A 15848-nucleotide genomic window follows, 5' to 3' on the forward strand; every position below is an offset into this window, starting at 1 on the left:
AGGGCTCCCAGCCACAGGGGTCCAGCCCCTGAGTCCTGGGGATTATAGCTGCCTCAGTGGGGCTCTAGGTCCTGGCTATGCCCCATGAGTAGCCAGGACCCAGGGCCCCATCAGCTCTGGGACTCAGTCCCAGCATACGTGGTCCCCATGGCTGGGAGCCCCATTAGTAAAGGGGGCTCCCAGCTATGGGTGCCTGCTTGCTGATGCAGGGGGAGCCCAGAATTGGGTTTCCTCTACACCAGCAGTAAGGTGTGACTGGATCTAATGCACAGGTCCATGGTTGTGCTTCTTGCCATGTACATGTGGCATGGCTGGAGGCACGATTGAGCAGAACATGCATTAGATCTAATTGTGCCTTTACCTACACATGTAGAATGGGCCTAACATCACTTGCAACTATATAGTTGGTCCAGTAAAAGGTATCACTAAAAACCCTTGCTTCTTGCCTGTGTCCTGGACCATCATGGTTTACAACAATGCTCCCACCCTACCACTTATTTGTAGTATTTAAATTTATAAAGTATGCCCATGTAATATTTCTAGAAACTTGAACTATTTAGTCATAGTAACATATGGCCCCATGCTCATTCCCTACATCTAAATTTCCCCTTTCATAACATCCAGTCTCTAATTACTTGGCATTTTGGTCTGCTCTTCCTTTACACACTTCAATACGTTGATGGAGCTTAGTACCCTTTTTGTGAGGAGGTGAAGGGAAAACACACACGCCCAAGGTGTTGCCTTGGCTTGGTTTCTGGCTATTGGTATGTTGTAGGAGTGACAGTTGAATCCTTCTTTGAGGAAACAGCTGACAGATCCCTTCGACTATTGAATAGATAATAGGAAGGTGACTGATTAGTGATAATACCGAACCAGCTTGCCTACTGTATATATCTGTTAAGGATTATAGATCTCTAGGAGGTGGCATTGGTCAATTCTTCAGGACCACAAAGAGATCCTCTTTTGGGAGTCCTATTACAAGGATTTGGTTTTTTTGTTAGCAAAACAGAAAAAATGTTAAAAGAATTTCCTTATTCTTAACTAAAAAGAATTTTTAAATGTCAGATGGTTCTTAACATTCTACAATCATCCCCTCCCTCAGATTATCAAAGCACATATTTGCAACTGAGAGTTTAACATGAACCAGAGGAAAACATTGTATGAACCATGCATGACATCTTGTTTTCTTTTTATTTAAGTGATCACAAAATACATATATCCAGAACTTGCACTCAGACCTTCATCTTTGGGTCCTTTCTTGCATCTTGCCATTATCCTCATTCCAGCCTCTTGCAGAATCAGCTTTCCATGGTCCCTGTTCTAACGAACCATAAATACAGCATTGGTTTGGCTGTCTGTCTGCTGCTGCTGCTTTCCCTGAGTGGTGTATTGCTCCTTACAGTAATTCAGTATTTTAAATTGTAACTCAGCAGGCATCCTGCTGCTTTAACCTCCTTTTATCTTTGGTCTTTTCTTTTCTTTTTTCATTTCTTGCATGTTTCATGTGAGACTTTCTGTTTGAAGTGCTTTGAATCATTCAGAAGATGGTGTATAAATATCATTATATTGGGAGCTGGCTGAGGAAGTTGGCTGAATAAACCATAACTGTCTGATTTGTTTGTAAAATTCCTACTGCAGTGCTGCGGTTATTTAATTAAACTACTACAATTCCACTGCATTGTAGTTCATGTCAGCTGTATGTATGTGTATACATGCATTTATTGAATACACACACGTCATGCACACACATATCTATCTATACTCTACCTATACTCTATCTATATCTCTACATATATTTAACACACACACATCTTTATCACACATCTTATATGTATATCAAACACACACACATTAGTTTAGTTTCTCTCTCTCTCACACACACACACACACACACACACACACACACACACACACACACACACACACACACACACACACACACACACACTCCATATATGGTTGTTTCCAATTAGGTTCAGTGAGATGTTCACTAATTTTAGTAGATGTATTAAAATGTAATTTAATACAGGGATGTGATGTACCTTTGGATTTGTACAGTGGTGCCTTTCCCAGTGTGCTCTCAAACCTGCCTTCAACATGTTTTGGTATATGGGGTAAAAAGTCACACTTTTTTTAAAGGGTTTTTTTGTTTGTTTGTTTTATTAGCATGCAAATTAACAGAGAGATGATAGAACTTCTTCACAGGTTTGTTGCTCCCATCAGTCTGCTTAGTTTGCACCATAGGTCAGAGGTAGGCAATCTGTTGTGGCTTTGGGCTGGGATGACCCACCTTGGGTCAACAGCAGATGGGTGGTAGGGCCCTGCTGCTGCTGCAGCTTTTCTTCCCAGGGACATAGAGAGAGTTCCAACAGAAGATGCCCGCCACTGCTGAATACTGCTTGGAGACCCAAGAGCCAAATCCAAAAGTTCTACAGGCCATAAGTTGTACATGGCAGGAGGTGAAATTGTGGGATCATGCAATACATCCTATCATGGCTTATTGCTGGTGCAGAGGAAGCCCAATCCTGGGCTCTTCTTGCACCAGCAAGAAGCAAGTTTCCACACCTGGGAGTCCCTTCAGCTTGGAGACTTATAGCTGTGGGGGCACCCCACACATCCCCAGAGCTGGGAGATGCAGCTGCTCTGAACTCCTAGCCTCAGGGTTGCATACTGTGCAGCATGCAGTATGGAGGGCCAGTTCAAGACCCAAAGGCAACACCATGGGCCTTTCTTCTTTGTCCTTGTTAATGAATATTAATTAATTTTAGCCAGATTCAAAAAGGGACTAGACATATTCTTGGATGAAAGTAGCTATTGAGTATGGGAGTGAGGGGTACAATATATGAATTGGAACTTCCTAGACCTTAGCTGCTGGAGGCTGCAAGTGAGAGAGGAACATTAGAAAAAAATCCTGGTCATACTCGGTTAACTCTTCCTTTCTGCATCTACTTTATACTACTGTTTGACACAGGATACTAGACAAGATGGGCCTGTGGTCTGACCCAGTAAATGGCAATTCTTATGTTCCTATGCTGTTAATGTAAACTATTCTCTCATTGCATACATGTCAAAGCTTTTTCACTAATTGAACCTATGTGAATTCTGAATGGAGTGGAATTATGGATGCTGACAGATGCACAGGCCCATACTCTAACTCATAGCACTTTACATAAAGTGTCATGAGTTAGAGCAGTCCCCCTGACCCAACAGATGTTTGCCTGTTGGGCCAGGGGTGGGGAAGGGGGAATCAGGCTCCACTTTGGAGCCAGTCTAGCTGAGGAGCCTGTCTGGAGCCTTTCTCCCCTAGACCTGCTCCCCTGCCTCCCAGTTCCAGTCCTTTTTGCAGGAAGGGAGGGAGAATGAGCTGCAGGCTGGGGTTGTCTCAGCCTGAGCTGGAGTGGGGTTCACAATCCACAATTATTTTCAGGCTAAATAGACCTAGTTCCCTCAGCCTCCCTCTGAGTCATGTGCCCCAGCCCCTTAACCATTTTCATTGCTCTCCTCTGGACTCTCTCCAACTTGTCCACATCCTTTCTATAGTGGGGGTCCCAAAACTGGACGCAGTACTGCAGATGTGTGGCCTCACCAGTTCTGAATAGAGGGAAATAATCACTTCCTTCAATCTGGCAACACTCCTACTATGCAGCTCAGTATGCTGTTAATTTTCTTGGCAACAAGGGCACATTGTTGGCTTATATCCAGCTTGTTGCCCACTTTAACCCACAGGTCCTTTTCTGCAGGGCTGCTGATTAGCCAGTTAGTCCCAAGCCTGTAGTAATGCATGAGATTGTTCCATCCTAAGTACAGGACTTTGCGCTTGTCCTTGTTAAACCTCATGAAATTTCTTTTGGCCCAATCCTCCAATTTGTCTAGGTCACTCTGAATCCTAGCTCTGCCCTCCAGCATACTTACTTTCCTCTCAGCTTGGTGTCATCTGTGAGCTTGCTGAGTGTGCAATCCATCTCATTTTGCAGATTGTTAATGAAGGTATTGAACAAAACTGACCCTAGGACTGACTCCTAGGGCACTCCACTTGATATTGGCTGCCAACTAGACATTCAGCCATTGATCTATGACAATCTCCTTTGAGCCCAGCAATCCAGCCAGCTTTCTGTCCACTGTACAGTCCATTCATCCAACTCAGTTTGCTTGCAAGAATGCTATGGGAGGTGGTGTCAAAAGCCTTGCTAAGGTCAAAGTATATTAAGTCCACTGCTTTCCCCGCATCCACAGAGCCAGTTATTCTAATATTATAAAAGCCTAAGTCTGTCTGTCTGTAACGCTTTCTTGGCACACTGATTGGCTGATGGAAACAGCCAATCAGAGTGATTCAAGCATGGGGGAGCACTGCCATGATTCCGAAGCTGTGCCTTGGACCAGACAGAGGGTGGGGGAGCCAAGGCCAGCCAAGGCCTCCCCACTCCCTGCAAGAGGCAGAACAGCAGAAGCATGGGACGTTAGGTGGCAGCACTCCATCCCAGCCCCCTCTCCCCCATCATTCTTGACAGGCAATTGGTTAGTCTCATCATAAAAGGCAGTCAGGTTGGTTAGGCATGACTTGCCCTGGGTGAATCCATGCTGACTGTTCCTGATCACTTTCTTCTCCTCCAAGTGCTTAGAAATGGATTCTTTGAGGACCTGCTCCATGATTTTTCTGGGGGCTGAGGTGAGGCTGACTTGTCTGTAGTTCCCCAGATCCTCCTACTTCCCTTTTTTAAAGATGGGTACTATATTTCCCCTTTTCCAGTCATCCAGGACCTCTCCTGTTTGCCACAGGTTACCAAAAATAATGACCAGTGGCTCTGCAGCCACATCAGCTAATTTCCTCAGCACCCTTGGATATATTGCATCCAACCCCAGGACTTGTACATATCCAGCTTTTCTAAATAGTTCCTAACCTGTTCTTTCATCACTGGGGGCTGCTCACCTTTTCCCTAAACTGTGCTGCTAGGTGCAGTAGTCTAGAAGCTGAACTTGTCTGTGAAGACCGAGATAAAAAAGGCATTGAGTACTTCAGCCTTTTCCTCATCGTCTGTCACTAGGTTGCCTCCTCCATTCAGTAAGGGACCCACACTGTCTCTGACCGTCCACTTGTTGCTAACATACTTGTAGAAACCCTTGTTACCCTTTGCATCCCTTACTACCTGCAACTTGCTCCAGTTGTGCTGTGGCCTTCCTGATTTCATCCCTGCATACCTGAGCAATATTCTTATACTCCTTCCAGGTTTTGTCCAAGATTCCACTTCCTGTAAGCTTCCTTTTTGTGTTTAAGCTCAACAAAGAGTTCTCTGCAAAGCTAAGCTGGTCGCTTTCCTCATTTGCTATTCTTCCTGCACAGCAGAGTGGTTTGTTACTGTGCCCTCAGTAAGGATTCTTTAAAATACTACCAGCTGTCCTGGACTGGTTTCCCCCTCAGCCTGGCCTCCCAGGGGATCCTGCCCATCAGTTCTCCATGGGATTCAAAGTCTGCTTTTCTAAAGTTGTAGGTCCATACTCTGCTTCTTTCCTTTCTTCCTTTTGTAAGGATCCTGAACTTAGTCATCTTGTAGTCACCGCTGCCCAAGTTGCCATCCACTTCTACATCCCTACCAATTCTTCCCTGCCTGTGAGCAACAGGTCAAGAAGAGTATGGCCCCTAGTTGGTCTCTCCAACACTTGTACCAGCAAGTTGTCTCCAACGTTCTCCAAAAATTTGCTGGATTTCTTGTGCACTGGTGTATTGCCCTCCCAGCAGATGTCAGGGTGATTGAAGTCCCCTATGAGAACCAGGACCTGTAATCTGGAAACTTGTGCTAGTTGTCTGAAGAAAGACTCATCTACTCCCTGTATGACCACACAGCACACAAACATCTGAAGTCATGCAGGAGTTTTCTAACCAGCACCCAACCTCTCAATGAAACCCAAGGAGACATGACTACAGATGTGGAACGAGAGGCTGAAGAAAATACCTGACAACAAAAAATGGATGTTCCAGTGACTGAGTTCTTACCACCGGTACCTGACAAACCATGGCAAAGGTGGCAGTGTCTCAACTGCCTATGTACTGGAGTCGGGCGCTCCAAGGAACTAGTGAAGAAGTGGGGCAATACCACTGATTCAGCCACATGTGACTGCAGCACAGAGCCTCAGACTATGAAACACCTGTTGTAGCGCCCACTGCTTGAAGGCTCATGTGAAATGAAATATGTTGCAAAGTACAATAAACAAGCAAAATTGTGTGTGATGAAATGGACATTTTATGGTGTAGAGACACAAAAAGAAGTCGTCTGTCTTATATACTCCTTTCTTTTCCTCTTTCTCCTCTTTATCTTTTCTAGTCTTTTGCTTTTTCTGTCTACTTTTTTGTAAATGTAGTCATTTTTCTTTGAAAGGATATAAATTATGCAAGGCCTCCTTTCTAAGTTGATGGGACCCTTCAAAAAGTCCTTTTCTCTGATGTATAAGGTTTCCAGAAGCCACAGACTAAGCTGGTGGCTCAAATAGCCAGCTGCAGAAATGGCCTCTATGCTTAAAAATCTTATAGACACAGCAGTGAAGTAAATATAAGGTTTAAGTCCTGGTGTTTTTCATGCAGGTTTCCACAGTTTACTACTACTTGGCTAGCAGTTGTGCTAGAATCACACATTTGATATTTAACCTTTATACATAAGGATCTAACTACAGCATGACCATGCCTAGACTTCCCTCCACTTTCCCTATGTGTTAAAATGGTCATTTTTGTTTTATATTGTGTTTTTTCTTTCTTGTAGTCATCAGAACCTGCAGATATTAGATTATAACTTGGTCAGAAAATGAAAAAGTTACTTTTTAAAGAGCAGTTTGTTTTGAGAATGAATGTAGCATCGGATTTGGATTTGGTGTGTAATCAACAAGGGATTACCTTAACCATATGTCTGACTACAATTCTGTACAGGTAATCCGGAAGGGCTGGTTGACCATCAACAACATTGGTATCATGAAAGGAGGCTCCAAGGAATACTGGTTTGTTCTGACTGCAGAAAGCTTGTCCTGGTATAAAGATGATGAGGTAAGGACGTAACGATTAATGCCCATAGGAAATATGATTGTGTTTATTGACATGCTTCTCATGAAGATTGTACTTTTTGCTTGCACTGAACTTGAGTTCCTAGTCCTATTTTTCTTCTAACCTGACTTACTTTAGGATATCACATTTTAGGTGACTAGCGTTCTTGCAGTTATCTATTCCTTTTGTTTAAGGGACTACTGATACTGTTGAGACTTCTATATAATTTTTGAGAAGATAAATATAATATTCCTTCTCATTGAATATAAACTTCTAATCCTTAACTCTTTCAAGGTGTAAAGACAAGAACGTGCTGGAATTTTGTGGTCCATTTTGATTTTGTTGCATCTAATATGTAAAGTAAAAGTATTGAGTTATTGTTCTTATAAATAGATTCATTTTTTAAATATTATAGCTGTGTTTCTGCTGAATGTCAGAGGCCTGGAATTGTGAATAACTTTTTAGTGGTGTTAACTTGATTTCAAGCTTATGGTCCTTATGGTCAAGTAAATTCACTTGAGTTATAAAATACTATTCATACGAAAGCATATTCAGTTAAGCAATAAATGAGAGTTAAAAATAACAAGTTTGTAACTATGGGTAATATGTCACTTTCCAATGCTTCTGCGCTGTTTTAAATAAATCGTAACTTAATTCCTTTTGTTGGGAGTAGGGTGGTTTTGATTTGGGAGGGAGATAAGGTGTTTGATGGCAGTTTTGGAGGAAAAATGGTTTGTTTGTTTTTTGTTTTGGCTTTATAAACATCATAGTTCAGGAAACTTGGTTTTAGACACCCTGGGCACATCTACACATGCATTTTACTGTGGAGTTGATTAATTAGCTTCACAGTAAAGCGTCACCATCTACACATGCAGCATTATTAGGCTGCAGTAAATTAATTCTGATGTAGGATAGTACTGCCTGACACATGTACTGTCCTATGGTGGAGTTATTTAGTATGTGCCACAGTGTACGTATAGATGGTGACCGGGGATGGCTGGGGCACAAGGGTGCCACAGAGTGGGGACTGCCTGCTGGCTAGACCCATACTGTAACACCCTCATGCCTCAGCCCCCCCTCCGCAGCCTGGTGAACTGGGGTGGAGCAGCTCTTGATTGGCAGGCTGACTCCCTGGACCACCTGCCATCCGGGATTAGAGCACCATGGCTCAATATGCTGTGGCCTGGGTGTATGTGTAAATGCGTCTAGGAGTGATAGGCTCTGGTGCAAACTGTGCCAGAGTTTATCCAGGCATATTAATGCCATGTGTAGATGCACTCACTGAGTAGAGTAGAGATCTTAAATATACCTGGCATATTGTATTAGGTCATTGCAAAGAGTGTTAATAGTAGTGTTTTCGAGAAATAGTCTTTATTTTGGGATGGATTCTAAATTTGAGCTTGTGCAAGGTTAATTTGGAAGGCCCATGCCTTTGGTTAAATCTCACAGGGGTATAGGTATTTCTAATTTACACTGGGGGCTATTATCTATTATGATCAAAATATTTTTAATAAATTAGAGTAATTAAGAACTACAGTACATGTGAAAGGAAGTGGTTTGGTCTTCAAAATTCTGGCAGGGTATTGTTTAGATTACTATGAGGTCATAAAAACAATAGATTCAAGAAATCAAATTTGTGGGTGTGTTTGTAAATGGTCAGGTTTGAAAGCAGACATTATTCTTCTATGGCATTTTAAACATTTATTTGAGAAAAATAAGGGATGGTTAATACTTTTAAGTTATAATGTAGAAGTTACTGAAAATTCCAGTGAACCAAATGTTCTGCATTATTATCATATCATGGGAAAATTGTTCTTTGGTTTCCAGGGGTCCATCACTTGGTGTTTTCTTTTTTTGGTTAATGATGTTACCAGCATATCTCCTTGGAAATATTCTTGCATCCTTAAGAGTTCAATGTTGTTAACTTTTCTGGCTAAGTGCTATCTCAAGTGCTTAGAAATGCATCAAAAGTGAATTGTGGGAATTCTTGAGTTCTGTATTTAAGGTCAGCAGGAAGTGAACGTTTGAAAGCGTCTTCTGCTGTGCTACACTAATTTAAATTGCTTACTTAGCTATAGTCTTATTAGCCAAAGTCACCTGATAACTTCTGAAGAGTGCAGATCATGTAAAGGTGTCTTGCCATTGCATAACTACCTTTAATATGTGGAAAAACAAGAACAACTGCTTGGCACTTGCCATGAAAAGGGCAGTAGTTAAATAGATTGGTGTAGGACATGTCACAGTAGCTCTTTAAATTATGAAGAGGGAGATAAGAGTGCAGTATCTCAGATGCTACAGAGATCTCCTGGTTAATGGGGAGTGAAATATTGTTCTTGTCAGTTATCTCCTGGAGTAGAGATCACAAAAATATTATCAGATTTTTACCCTGTTTTAAGATGTAGACCTTTCAGACTTAACAATCAGCAAATTCAGATGTTTGATGTTTTATGTAAAAGGTTAAAATTGAAGAGTCTCACCACTGGTCATTAAAAGTCCAGTGCTCCATTTTTTATAGAAGTAGACTACATTTCATTTGATTTTTCTACCCCAATTCCTATTTGGGAAATTATGTTTTTCTTCTCTAAACATTCTCTTTATTTTTGAATAAGTAAGATAGTTGTCATTTCTTATCATAAGTTATCCATTAGTTTGACTATGTGCTGTTGTATTCTAGCCTAGGGCTGGTAATCTTCACTGATGTGTAAAGTGATATCCATATTTACCAATTTTCGTAGAGACTCGGCTCTCTACAGCTGCAGGTTATGTAAGTCCATGAGGAATTCCTCCCACTTATAAGCTGGTCAGTTTTTACACAGACCTGAGCACAGTGATCCTCTGATTTGAGCTCTGTTTGTGGTGTTGCCTTCTCCAGAGAGATTGGGAAATAGGCAGGGACATGGTGCTTGCTGTCCTTGCTCCATTAAGCATTGGAGTTCACTAGGCATAGAATGAATCTACATTTCAAACCATTAAGGATTGTAGAAGCAGTGGTGTGCCAGGGAACTGTTCTGAGTGACATCTCTTGAGGTACAATGTCTGTAGGACAGTGGGGCTGTGAGGCTCTTCCCGTGTAGGCTGAAGCCTATAGTTTGCATAGTTGGGACTTACTTTGAGGTTAAAAGTACCTATAAATGTAAGTGGTTATTATAAGCTGCTGCCATTTGCAGAAGCTAGTTTTTGCTTCATTTATGGGCTCTGGGTTTCATAGTAAAGAATTCATGATGGAATTTATTTTGGAGTAAGTTATTTTGGATATAAGTGCATTTCCCTAAGGATAGCTTTCCAGATTTCTTGTTTGACTTGACTAGTGAAGTTAGAAACAAACTGATTGTATTATTCTTTATTGATATTATTTTGTTGCTGTTCAAACAGAAGGACAAGGGTTTTAATCTTTGTGATTATAAATGAGTATTTTACTGCTTGCAGAAAATAAAACGTTTGAGAGTTTGATCAGTCCTCGAACACTAAGAAAAATCTGGATAAAGGTGTGAATTTCTATATGAATTTCTGGGAGATCCAATGTGAATTAAGGTCCGCATCCTATAGATGGGGGCCTTAGCATTATCGCATATGTGTAACATTATCAAATGACTAATCCCATTATCTTTAATGGGACTAATTGCTAATAAATGAGCAATTAAGTACAAGGCTAATGCATTCATTTATTTGACAACTAAAGAACTTCTTCACTGTCTGAGCCCCCAAGTTTTGGAACAGACTGCCGCCGGAGGCGGTTCAAGCACCTACTTTGAACGCCTTCTAGACACATTTGGATGCTTATCTTGCTGGGATCCTATGATCCCTGCTGACTTCCTGCCCTTGGGGCAGGGGGGTGAACTTGATGATCCTCCGGGGTCCCTTCCAGCCCAAACGTCTATGAAATCTATGAAAGTTTTAATTAGTAGAGAATTTCAAGAACATTACTGGGTAAGGTAATCTGTAATTCATTTTTAAAAAAATAATCAAATCTTAGCAATTCACATTAGTTCGCAGCTATTAACTTTGCTAGAAGATTTAAAAGACCTCATGTTTTGTGTTTAGATTATAGGGTTTGTGAGTTAGAATGGGAGTTAGCAAAGTTGCCAGTTGTCCAAAAATTTACAGACCATCTGTAAATAACCAGCCTGAAAATGCCTGTACATAAATTCCTTAAAAATAATAGAGCCTCCATAAAAATAAGAAGTCCTGAGCTTGTTTCAAGATTCAGTGCTCAAATCAAACTATATTCAAGCACTGATGCTGGACAGAAAAAGCAGAGCAGCTCTATCTTGTGTCCAAGCAGGTGCACTGCTTGATGCCCTTCAGTGAGCTGTATGTCATGGCTGTCTGGCTCATCAGAGTTTCCATAGTTCCTTGCAACAGGGATGGTGTTGCAGAGCTTGGAAGGGGGGAAGAGACAACAGCTGGGGGGGGTCAGTGCCATGACAGGGGAGAGTGGTGCCAGTGGGGGAAGACTGTGGGGGGTGGGGTGCAAGCAGGGTGCAGAGTGTAATTAGAAGTGTCAAGGTATTGGGTTAGAAGGGGCAGCAGGGTGGAAAACCACTGCTGTAGTCACAGGACTGCCAACCCGAGGCTTGTTTTTCTGATAGTAAAAACGTGTGTGTATCTATATATAGATGGATGGATAGATAGATAGATAGATATATATAGTTTGCCAGTAAAAAGTTTTCCAATTGCCAGTTTAAAAAAAAAGTCTTAGGGTTAGTAACCCTGTTATCAAGGTTCTAGCACAGTGTGAAAAAGAGATAAGAAATAAAAAGAGCTTTGTGAATCAAAACTCTTCGTTGCAAAGAAAAGGATACAATTTGTAAAAATTATTGTATGTTTAATGAACTGCTATCAGAAGGTATTATTCTGTATAATTTGTAAACTCCAAACTGGCAACAACTTTCTTGGAAATGTTAGTGTACAAGGAATGTAGGATTGGACCCTAGGTTGGGAACCCTTTCAATTTGACTTTTTGCATTTATTTGCAACATTTATATAATTTTCCTTTTCAAATAAAATACTTTTTTATTTCAAGGTAAATATACTGTCACCATTCAGGAACCAAATCTTATTGTTTTAATTTAATTTACACTTTTACTACAGTTATAAAACAATGTATATGTTGTGATGAAGGGGTGAGAATGAATGAGGAAGTGAATGTTCTTGACTCCAGAGGGCTAAAATTTGATTAGTGAAGGGGAGGATGGGGTGGAAGAAGGATTCTAAGTCAAACAGCATCTTTTTTTTGTATAGAATTACCTAGTTAAAGAAAGACTTTCTCTTTTGTATGATTAACAAGTACGCAAACGATGCATAATTTAATAAAAATGAGTAACCAATTCATTTATGGTTATTAAAGTACGAGTGAGAAATGTATTTTTATCTTCCCATTTACAAAGGTGCCGCAAAGCCGAGCACAAGTAATAATCATGGTTAGTTAATCAGAACAACTAGGAAAAGAGTACTATAGAAAGCACAGTAAAAATTTCAGCAGTGGGTTTTATTTTATTTTATAGGCACCGTTCATCTTACTTTGGTTGGGTTTCAATATTATGACCAAGTTAATAATAATAAAAAGTACACATGACTTTAGTTATTGAACCAACAGACTGAAATCCAAAAATGATTCTTTGCTGTAGCTCTTGGTGAAGATGCTATAGTCTGTCAGAGCTGTTCTCTCATTGGCTGGTTGTCATTCAGGCTGGGTTGTCATGTGACTGCCTGTCTGTGCCTGCTGTACAGGTGAGTGGATGTTCTGCACAGCAAGTGTAGACAGGCAGACACATGACAACTCCGTCCAGCCAATCCCTTGGATCCATCAGGGGGTCCTTTCCTCACCGTCTCATAAGAATCAGTCTGTCCCATTCCAAGTTTAGGGAATTTGTAGGGGCAGGGAACACACATGACAGAATTACACTTTAAAACATTAGGGAGCTGTAGAACAAGTACATCATTTGATTTTATTCAGAAAATATGCCTTTGTTACATAATAGTTGTGCTGACATTTATACGAGATGGGATTTCAATAGAATGGCCACACTGAACGTTTTTAAAAGAGCAATGATTTAAATCATGGTTTATTTTAAATGCAGTTCATACAAAAGTTTGCCTATATGCTGTAATTGCACAGCATGTCATGATTTAACCAGATGTTTTTACTCTTCTTAGAAATGCAGAAATACTGACATTCAAGATAAAGGATATGTTTACACAGTACATATTTTCTAGGAGCAGATAAGTACCACAAGCTTGCATGTTAAAAAAAAAAAAAATCTTTCTGTATAAATGGAAGCAACCCAATAAGGCAGAATATGCTGGAAGTGAAACTGATGTTATATGAAACTTTTGCTTTAGAACATTCAAAAGGAGCTTAGTTTACTAATAATTCATTTAATATAACATTTTAATTTCAAATTCCCCTGAGCATGCCTAACTTATGTTAAACAATAAAAAATAAAAAAGGTGTTGGATTAAAAAGTACGTTCCATATTTTTTTTAATACAAATCATGGTTTAAGTCATTGTTGCTCACTAGCGCCAGCAGGAGTAGTTTTCAGAGGTCATTCTAACTGTATTTTTAGACTTTTCTAAAACCTGTGCCATACTGAACAAAAGGAATTAAAAAATTACTTCAGGTTGAACATTGGCTAGAATAGGGTTGATTTTTATTAAAGGGATGCAAGATAGATATTTTTCAGGTGTTTTTGTTTGTTTGTTTGTTTGTTTTTTAAGTTTCATGATAGATATGAACTATTCTACTATTCTGGTCCTAATTTCTATATTTCTTTAAGTAACAGACTAGTTTCAAATGTATGCATTATCAGCTTTAAACCTTGCAAGTTGAAATTTAGGTATATTAAAAAAAACACGACCAAAAACTCCATGTATAATTTATTTCGGTTAAGACAATAGATGTGTAATGTCTTCAACTATTGTTCAAAATGTTATAGGAATTCCAAGTGAAATTACAACTGAGTACTTTTAAAGTTGTACTTTTGCCCTCCAATAGCCTGACATTTTTAAAAGATAAGTTCATAATGTCGACTACTCCATTGCTTTCATGAAAAGTAAATGATAAATCAAAAATGCTTTTAAAACTACATAAAATGATTTGTTAATTATAAGTTTCATTTGTTTTCATTTGTGGATTTGGTGCTCAAATGTGTCAAGGATCTTTACGCTGGAGGAAAAACCTAGGAGTGTGTCTTCCTATTGTTTCGGCATTCCAAAAAAGAACAATTGTCTAGGAAAAAAAATCCAAACAATGCACCCTTGGAACCAATAGCACAAAAGGATCAAACCCTAAATGCACAGGACACTTTAATATGGGCAGCAAGTATTTGTGGAATGGGGTTGGGAGGGTGAGGATAAAAGGAGGTGAGTTATTTGGTGGTGTTCTAGAAATTACTGACCAAACACAGGGAGACTGAATAGAATAATGTGGTTGGATGTTTTTAATAAGTGGAACTGAGGAGAGTATATTTCGTTCTTAAACTAACCATTTCACTTAGTACTTCATGATCAGGCTGCTATAGTCCGTTGGTTAATATATACTTTATAAAGGCACTTGTTGCATGTTTACAAAAATTGTACACTAAGTGGCTATTTTTTGTGCAATATATGATAAAGGAATTAATAACATATGGTTTGATTTAAGTAAATCAATATTTCACATATATTATGAAAGCATAGGAATGCAGAGGCAAAAAACCTCGTAGACTACTACGCAAACCTATATTAAAATAACATTGAAGGGTCTGACTTTAACTGTTGGTAGCTATGGAACTGACTTGAGACTGAAATTTTATGCAATTGCAACATGTACTGGTCTCTATTCAAGTGGGTGATATATGTTTTAAAGAAACTATATATAATGCAGTACTAAAGCACGCTAGAGTGAATAAAAAGAGTTCCAACTTCAATTTTGGTATTTCCTGTCTCTTGTAGGTAAAAGCCTGACCCTTAATGTTATTTTAACTTGGAATTTTCTGTGCAGCACATTTCTAGTAAGTAGAGTTCTTTGCAAGTAAGGTTGAAATATGCAGCTGGAGATGAGAAAAGCGCTATTCCTAAAATAAAATACTTTTTTTTTTTTAAGTAAAGAAATTGGATCTTGTTCGACATATGAGACCTTTTTTATATATTTCACATTCTGATTAATATATTTGATTCCCTAACCCTGACACTATTGTATTTTACTATTTAATATGTCTAGAAGTTTGAAAAATGCTGATATTTGACTTTTTTTTTTTTTTTTTGCTTATAGTATTTCCCACATAGCAATGATACTTGGGTGGTCTGCAGAAGTGTGTTTGTGTGTGGGGGGTGGGGGAAGGTGGTAGTGTTTTAGTCTATCTGGCTAAGACAAACACATTAGCCAGAGGGAATAGCCCTAACAGGGGAGGGAGAACATGCAACTTATTGACAAAGGGTTGAAGACTCAGTGGCTTTTTCTCCCTTTTTGAGCATTTTTTTCAATGTGTCTATCTGGAATTTTATTTCATTTCTGTAAGGTCAAGGAGTTGCTTCCTTTAGTTCCTGTTTTTCTTCTTTTTATTAAATGATTCGTCATCTTAAAAAAAATATTATTTTTTCTTTTCCCCCATTCTCCCTCTACTTACTTTTTTGGACATAATAGTTTATTTTTTAAAGAAAATGACTTGTCTAACTGATCCATTGTACAGAAACACTGACCTAGTGGTGAATAGGTGTTTGTACTGATTTTAATTTGCCTTTTTTGTTGTTGTATTATCTATAGGAAAAGTCTTTCACATCAGACATTCTACTGTATGCAATCGTTTTGACTGCTTGTACAGTCGTGGAACCATGAAACTGTC

At 39.5% G+C, this 15848-nt stretch overlaps 1 protein-coding gene and 1 long non-coding RNA gene across 14 annotated transcripts in view; one reads left to right on the plus strand and one right to left on the minus strand.

Moving 5' to 3' along the window:
- Window positions 1-15848, plus strand: part of DNM3 (dynamin 3) — a 414896-nt gene that overhangs the window by 168505 nt on the left and 230543 nt on the right. For all 13 annotated transcript variants that reach the window (XR_002094736.1, XR_002094737.1, XM_019501942.1 and 10 more), the window contains one exon: window positions 6914-7027. Coding sequence is in view for 11 of the 13 variants with exons in the window: in XM_019501942.1 (XP_019357487.1) it covers window positions 6914-7027 (114 nt within the window). In the remaining 2 variants the exon portion in view is untranslated. The remainder of the gene's footprint in view (window positions 1-6913; window positions 7028-15848) is intronic.
- The window catches only part of LOC109287025, a 6710-nt gene continuing 3353 nt past the window's right edge, over window positions 12492-15848 (minus strand). Inside the window, exon 2 of the long non-coding RNA XR_002094738.1 lies at window positions 12492-15848. This exon is cut by the window's right edge and continues 2689 nt beyond it. This is a non-coding gene — a long non-coding RNA (uncharacterized LOC109287025).

Source organism: Gavialis gangeticus, unplaced genomic scaffold (genome assembly GCF_001723915.1).
Source record: "Gavialis gangeticus isolate Ggan-Ray unplaced genomic scaffold, GavGan_comp1, whole genome shotgun sequence".
Classification (NCBI taxonomy): Eukaryota; Metazoa; Chordata; order Crocodylia; family Gavialidae; genus Gavialis; species Gavialis gangeticus.